This window comes from Dermochelys coriacea, chromosome 21, assembly GCF_009764565.3.
Source record: "Dermochelys coriacea isolate rDerCor1 chromosome 21, rDerCor1.pri.v4, whole genome shotgun sequence".
In the NCBI taxonomy this organism is placed as follows: Eukaryota; Metazoa; Chordata; order Testudines; family Dermochelyidae; genus Dermochelys; species Dermochelys coriacea.
Window position 1 is genome coordinate 16,978,397 of NC_050088.1, and position 7,894 is coordinate 16,986,290.

General features: G+C 54.0%; 1 protein-coding gene across 1 annotated transcript; it reads right to left on the minus strand.

Moving 5' to 3' along the window:
• Positions 1-1,560: 1,560 nt before the first annotated feature.
• LOC119846202 (galanin receptor 2a-like) lies at positions 1,561-7,049 on the minus strand. The gene is made up of 2 exons (XM_038379509.1): positions 5,258-7,049; positions 1,561-3,682 (listed from the first exon to the last, which is right to left on the minus strand). The coding sequence occupies exon 2, from the start codon at positions 3,633-3,635 to the stop codon at positions 2,679-2,681; it is 957 nt and encodes a 318-aa protein (XP_038235437.1). The 5' UTR covers positions 3,636-3,682; positions 5,258-7,049; the 3' UTR covers positions 1,561-2,678.
• Between the last annotated feature and the right edge of the window lie 845 nt (positions 7,050-7,894).

Sequence of the window (7,894 nt, forward strand, 5' to 3'; positions counted from 1 at the left end):
AAAATGGGGATTTTGCCAGTGCAGGTATGTCACTTCAGGGGCAAGATGTTTTCACAGTCCTGACCCACAGCTACGCTGACAAAATGCTGCCAAGTAGAACTGACCTGTCTTATTGATTTATGCCATACACGCTTCGGGGCAGGGCCTGTCTCTCATACCAGGGCCTGTTCCACCTCCAGACTTTGTACCAATGGCACCAGTTTGGCTGGCGGCTATATACAGTTACAATGGCACAGAGATGCCTTTTACCAGGAGATTCTGTTCTATGCCGGTTCTCATACCATGCTCATCACTGGAGTATCTGAGCACCTTCCAGCTGTGCACTAAGCAATGTGGCCAACATCTGTCACAGGTTCGCTCTCTGATCCGCCCCCTGGGGCAGCACGTACTGTGGGGTCATGTTTTGGGGGGATTTTAGGAGGGGGATGTTCTGTTTTTAAATAGCCACATTAACATAGAACTAAAGCAGAGGTGGCAGGTCAGAGAACCATGCCTCACACTTGGATCAGAAGGTGGGAAGGTTTGGGGTGGCCCTTCACTCCCAGAGTTTTGTTCCACAGCCTTGGACCAGCCTCCAAGGAAATGGTGTCTCCTGCAGAGAGACAGATTCAAGTTTCAGGCCAGAGGGAGCCACAAGATGATCCATTCTGACCTGCCTCTCACAGGGCACCAGCCCTACTAACCCCTTCGCTGGACTGCGGAGCATTACACTGGGCTGGAGCAGTGGAGCTCAGAGACTTCCAGGTCAGACAGGACCCTTGTGATCCTCTAAATCAACCACGGTTGTCATCGTAGAGTTCAGGCTCTTACAGCTACCTGGGCCCAGGCCATGGAGCCCCATGAAGAGACGGGCAGAGGCCTGTTCTCTGGGAAGCCGAGGTAGAGAACGGAGGACAGGTAAGATGTGCTCACGGGAGCCCGTGTTGCTGAGACGTGCTGCACCGTTCTGGACTAGCTGGAGTTTCGTCAGCGCTAAAGGCTTCCTGCCTAGGTGTAGCGTGTTGCTGTACCCCAGCCAAGAGGAGATAGCTGATACAGCTTATTCCCTTTCCCCTGCAGGGGTTCCCAAACTTCAGCGCACCCCAACCCCCTTCTGACAACCAAAATTACTACAGGGCCCCAGACAGAGAGACCAAAGTTTGAGCCCACCCAAAAAGCTTCAGCCCCAGGCAGAGGGCCTGTAACCTGAGCCCCTCCCATAGGTGCCAACTTCCTCTCTAGCCGGAAGGTCCTTGACCCCCACCCCTGCCCCCAAACTCCAAGCCCCAACCCCCGCCCTGTCTCTTCCCATCCCACCCCCACTCTACACCCCGCTTCTTCCCCACCACCTCCCCCGAGCACACCTTGACCCCGCTCCTTCCCCTCCCTCCTGGTACTTGCCACCAAACAGCTGTTCACAGCGTGCGGGAGGCCCTGGGAGGGAGGGAAAGGAGCTGGTCAGCAGGGCCACCGGCAGGTGAGGGGTGCTGGGGGAGGAGGGGAGCTTGGCTGTTGGTGGGTGCTGAGCACCCGCTAATTTTTCTCACCAGCCCTGGAGTGCCCAGGCCTGAAGCCCCCAGGCATTAAGGCTTGAGCTTCGGCTTTGGCTCTGGGCCCCAGACAGAGGGCAGGGACCAGGCCGATACTTCTCGCAAAGCCTCCAGAAACCCAGCGTCACCCCATCCACCCCAACGAACTGAACAAGGAAACGTTCTTGTCCCTCACTCATTTTTATTCACATTTGGTAATGAAGCTGCTATAGAATTAGGGGCAAATCTAAAGTTACAGCACATACTAGAGACCAAAATTCTTGTCAAGGCTGGGCGAAGTGAGTAAGGGGAGGGGCAGGCTGGGGAGCTCCTCGTTTACCTCGCTAGCACCTGCCCCAAAGAGCTGATGGTGTGTTCTGCACTCGTACCAGGCCTGTCACTTGGGGCTCCTGGGCGCTACAATAACACATGAGAAGGACCAGATGATACGGGCCCTCGGGCCCTCCCACGAGCGCAGGGCCAGGCCCTTGATTTATTGCTAATATCACAGTGCAATAATGCCTAAAGAATCAGATTTTAAGGCTTGACGGGACTGTGACAATCAGCGGCTTGAGCTCCTGCAAAGCGCAGCCCCGAGAGCCCACCACCTATTGCTGCATCCAGCCCCTCTCCTCTGCTCGAGCCGGGCTGGGCATGACAATAGACAGCCCTGGCCCCTCGGAACATCCTGTAGAGCACCAAGACAGCCAAGCAAGGCTGAGGCAGCAGCTTACCCCATACAACAGGATGCACTTGGTTCTCAGCCCGTCGGGCTGCCCGCCCTGCTGGCTTCTTCACCGCGTCTGGCAGGCCGGGTGTCTACAGAGCCATCTGGGGATGGCACAGTCTGGGGTGAAGAGCTAATCCAGCGTGTTCACTATTACACACCCAGCAGCCATGGGGACTGAACCTGGGACCTCTGGCCCTACAGGCAGTAGAGGCTCATGCTTGAGTGATGAGGCCCAGCTCACCCTCTCTACGTGTGGCCCAGGCACACGAGAAAGGGACCGGGACCGGGACCGGTCCAGAGCAGGCATGGTCACATGTAGCTAGGACCGAGAGCGTCACACCTTCTCGATGTTTTCCTCATCCCAGCCCCGTCAGCCCCTACAACGCTCCTCCCTCGCCACCCGCAGCTTCCATCCTGACCATGTCTGTGGAGCACCCCGGCTATAGGCAGCATCCTGTCCACCTCACGAGCTTCCTCAGCCCAGCTTGACCCTGGCTGGAGAGGCTGAAGCAGATGATGGGGTTGATGCAGAAGTTGGCGTAGGCCAGCAGGGTGGTCAGGTTTGATGCCAGGTATGTGGGGCCTGTGGTGAGCCACTCATCATCCTTCATGAGGAAAACCACCAGCCAGTAGGGGACCCACATAACCACAAAGGTCACTACGGTGACCAGAGCCATGACTGTGGCACGCCTGTTAACCTGGAGGCTGGAGGCCGTGTGGACAGCCAGCCCCCTCCTAATCCACAGGGTGAAGATGATGCTGGAGTAGCAGAGGATCATCACTAGCATGGGGGGGAGGAACGCCATGCCCCCCAGGAGCCTGAAGTAAAGAGACAACTGCTGCTTGGGCATTTGGTTCATGCAGTACGTCTCCCCCTCCATCTCCACCGTTGTGTAGTGAATCCACAAGGGGATGGAGAAGAGGAAGCTGAGTGCCCATATAAACATGCAGGCCCAGGCGATGAGCCTCTGGGACACAGCCAGGGTACGTGTGGGGTGGATCACCGCCATGTAGCGCAGCAGGGAAACTGCCAACAGGCTGTAGAAATCGGCAAAGATGATGAAGAGGGACAGGCTGTTGTAGGTGACGCACACCATGTAGCCCAAGTGCCAGCCCTCAAAGAGCACGTTGCCGAACATCACTGGGACGTTGTAGAGGAAGAAGAGGAGGTCCAGGAGAGCAATATTGACCTGCAGGGGCCCAGTCAAGCGGGAGAGGTGGTTGGCACCGGTTCTCATGAAGTCTGGGATCAGGACCAGGAGCAGCAGGACATTCCCAGGCATGCCCAGCAGGAAAATGAGAAAGTAGATGGAAGCAAAGAGCCTCCTGGATTGGAGGAGGAAGAGGTCACTTAGCTCAGAGCTGGAGCTGTTCCCTGCACTGGTATTGGAGGTCATAGCAACGCTGATGTGCCTTGTCAAGCGGAGCTCAGCTGCAGCAGGCCCTGTCATAGAATATCAGGGTTGGAAGGGACCTCAGGAGGTCATCTAGTCCAACCTCCTGCTCAAAGCAGGGCCAATCCCCAATTTTTGCCCCAGACCCCTAAATGGCCCCCTCAAGGATTGAACTCACAACCTTGGGTTTAGCAGGCCAAGGCTCAAACCACTGAGTTATCCCTCCCTGTCGCTCTGTTCTGGAAATCAAAGAGCAAAGTTAGCTGGGCATTCGGCACCTCTGAGCTCGTCTTCACCTGCAGCACGATGGGCGCAGCTGCGATGCATTAGTGAAGATGCTACTACTCTCCCATGGATGGCACTGTTTACACCAGGGTGAGGTCGGTATAACTATCACGGGGGGGGGGGGGGGAGATTTTCCACCACCACCACCCCGAGCCATGTGGTTATACCGCCATACGTCTGTAGCGTAGACCAGGCCTCAGAGAAAGCAGCTGCGCTAAGGGTACAGTGCTCAGAGAACTATCCACAGCACTGCTCCCCAAGAGGAAAATACGGGGGATTGGTGCACGGAAGCGGGATGAGTAACAAGTTCACAAGGCAGCCTGAGAAATTCTGACCCCCAGAAACAAAACTTCCAGCGGGACAAAATCACTAGAAAGCCAGGCACAGAGGGAACAAAGCTCCCTGACGGGAAAGCCCTGTAGGATCCCAGAGCAAATACTAATCCCCCCGTGGTTTCTCCAGTAGGGATCTGTGACTGCTCAGGGAACAGAACCCAGGCCTCCTGCTTAGCAGGTGAGCAAGGCAGCCTCTCAGCTGACACCCCGGGAACTGTAGTTCCAGGCCAGCGGTGGATTCATAGCACTAAGAGCCCAGTAAAGGCAGGAGCAGCTGGATAATTTCAAAGAGGCAGATTTAATTAGAGTGACTACTAGAGAAACGTACTGGGGGGCCAGGGAGTGGCCTCGGAGAATAAAATACTCAAAACACGGCAGGAAAGTGGGAGAACGCGCAGGAGCCCAGTGTCCACGGCTGAGGGACGGTGGCTCTAGCTGTGTGTCCAGGAGGCCAGAGAGCCTCAGGTTCTGCTGTGCTCGGGAAAGCACCTAGCAAGCTCTTTGGAGCAGGGCCGGTTTTGCCTGGGGCCTTGTCCAACACCAACCCTGTTGTTGCGGTTAGTGGTTATTTCTCCCCGCTAACCTCCACGTGTGACTGTCTGGAGGGCAGACAGGCTCCCCGAACTCCAGTACTCTCCCATGGGCAGGCAGTTTTGCTCACCAAGAGAGAATGGACAGAGTGGGGAGCAGGAAACTTCCCTCAGGACGGGGGTTGGTTTGGCCAGCGAGCTAGGAACTGACCCTGCAGCACAGGAGCTGAATGCTCTAGTTAGATGGTAGCTTCTCATTTGGTCACCGGGCAGATTCCCCCAAGTCTCACTGGAATCGCGCTTTGCACGAGTCCGGACACCCGTTCTCCTCCACCACACATTGGCCTCGCCTGATGGGCGTGATCCTGCTCCCACCAAAGTCAGGGACTGAACTTCCATGGTGCAGGAGCAGGCCCGATGTCGGAGTTCCCAGTACACCCCATCCCTCCTGTATTCAAAATGCAGCTCTACAAACCCGCTCCTCTGTGCGTGGCTCCTTCTGCAGTGCGGAGAAGTCCCCGGCTCCCTGGCCTGTGAGCTGGGAGCCTGTGGTGTGTCCAAGCCAAAAGGACTCGCCTCTCCAGCACGCGTGGGTGCCCGTTGCAGGGAACAGCTGGATGAAGCTGCAGTCCCAGGCAGCTGCTCTTGTCTTGACCTTGTCACTTTCCTGAGCAAACCCCTGCTGACTAATGAGAGACAATTTATAAACTCAGCCAGAAAACCCTCAGGAGGCGGCAACACCCCTGCTCTGCCCTGGGCTGCCCATCACAGTCCCTCTGGCTGAGCAAACCGGCAGCCTGCTCCAGTGCAGATACCAGCCACAAGGCACAGACAGTCAGTGGAGAGACCGCCTGCAAACTGGGGTGAGCAAGAGCGCTCTGCCTACTTCTGCCACTTGTTCTGAATAACTGAGAAGCAGGCTGAAATCGACCCTCTGGATCCAGCCACCACTGAGCTTCTGGGGAGTTTGGATCCAGATTGGAACCCACAGTCCAGCCCAACTCACAGCACTCGCTGTTCTGGAGGACATAGTGTCATCACTGGGGGCTGACGGGGAAGGAACTACATGAGGCACACACTGAAGCTGGGTAACAAATATTGCCAAAAAGTGTATTTTTCATAAATCCAGGGCAAATCTGGGAAATACTTTCAAACACTCCCCCCATTTCTTTTCTTTTCTTTTCTTTTCTTTTTTTGCATTTTGGCCACTGAATCAAAAAGTCAGTTATTCACTCGGTGCTCTGACTACTACAACTGTGGTCTGCATCCTGGGCTTTGATACAGCGAGCTTGCCTGGAGCAGTGCTGAGAGGCCACTGTGCTTACAGAACCAGTCACACACACTGCGCTCGCCCCAAAGACTTTCCATTGGTTCTTTCTTGCTCAGTTATTTCCCCTGCTGTAGAAGGAAGCTCGTTCACACTGAATGTACCTGCTCCTTTCTGAATGTGAAGCCATAACGTGCCAGGAGCCAAAGAAACCAAAGCCTTTACTGCAGGTGCAGATTTATAAGTGTTTGCTCTAGCAGATCGCTGCCCTTCAATGGGATCCAGCAGGTGCTGAATACGAACTCTAACACGAGGCAATTTGAGTGAGACCTGGCCTAAGCAACTACAACTCCATTGACTTCACACCAGCACCACCTGCTTGGACCAAATGGGAACTGGACCCAGCTATTTCCATACAGGATTGGGAAACAGGCTTAGCCTATTTAAAGGAAGAGCAGGGATTTCTAATGGCTTCCCGTTCACGCAGGGACTTGCAACTCAAAAATCTGATGCAAGAGCTGGGCTCAGTCAGGTGACTGAGTACTAATGGTCCATGCTGGCATACCGGAGTCCTGGTAAGTCCATGGCTGGTGGGTGTTTGTACTGTCATCACAACACTGGCTTTTACAGGTCCTTTATGTGTAGTTGTGGAAGTTGTTCCAAATACTTTGCCCTTCTGTAGAGCTCTCCACCTGCAGGTCTCAAAGCATTTTATAAAGACAAACAACCTCAGCATCCCCTGATGGGAGATATTCTGCCCCTCTTAAAGATGGGGAAATGGAGACAAAGGGAAAGTTAATTTCCGCAAGTTCACACAATGAGTCAGGGCAGAACCCAGCAGTCTAAATTCCCATTTTCCCTGATCCAACCACTGGACCATACCCCTCTCCCAGTGCCAGGAATGGGAGCCAGGACTGCTGGCTCTGGATTCACTCCTGCTGCTACCACAACAGGGAGAAGGACTTTTGTGTTAAATGGACGCATTTTTTTTTTGCACTTCTTTCTTATGTATAAAGAGGAACTTTATTACGTAAAGGTTATTCCTGCTTTTTTAATACACTAAAAACAGAACAAATCAAACAATCTGATCACTTTCTCCCCTATTGTTTTGCTGGAGGACCCCTCAGAGAATCTGAGAACTAGCAAGATTAGGACATTGCATGGGCCTAGAGCCAGAGCAGTGGAAAGAAGGGGTTTTTAATCAGACTGTTTAACACTCCAGCATTAACAGTTTTCAATCCAAACCCATGCCCTGTCAGTAGAGATCCGAGGATGCTGAGCTCCAGTTCTCTGCTCCTCCAAGCAGATCTCCAGCAGCAGCAGGGACAAGATTTGGTATTTCTAAAGTTTAAAACAACCACAGCCTGAGCAGGAAGAGCTCGGAGGCCTTCTTCCTCCAACACAAAGAGCAGTTGCGCAGGGCAGGCTCTGACGGACCAGGACATGTGGTCATGTCTCTGTTCCAGTAACAGAGCTCCTGGCAGGGCTGGAAATGCACACAGGTTTTGCATGCAGGAGCTAATTTTTGCCTTTACCTGCCAAAGCCCCAGTCTGAGGCTGTTGGTTCAATCGGCGTGTGGCGGAGAAAGACACTCGGAAACATGGCAGGGTCCCTCAACACCAAACAATCACATCCCTGAATCCTCAACCACCACCTTTCTTCCGAACTGCTTTCCACCCCCTGAGAGCAGGTGTCACTGGTTAAATCTGCTAAATTCCAGCTAGAAAGATTTACTGGCAGACCGCCTGTTTCATTAAGATGGTGTTTGTGTTCACCAAGGCCCTAAAGACATCATTAAAGCCTCCAAACACCGTCCATCATTAGCATGGATCATCAAGAGGCCC

What these genes read in the sequence shown, in the direction of transcription:
- LOC119846202 (XM_038379509.1), bottom strand. Translation starts at nt 3,635, where the DNA reads ATGACCTCCAATACCAGTGCAGGGAACAGCTCCAGCTCTGAGCTAAGT.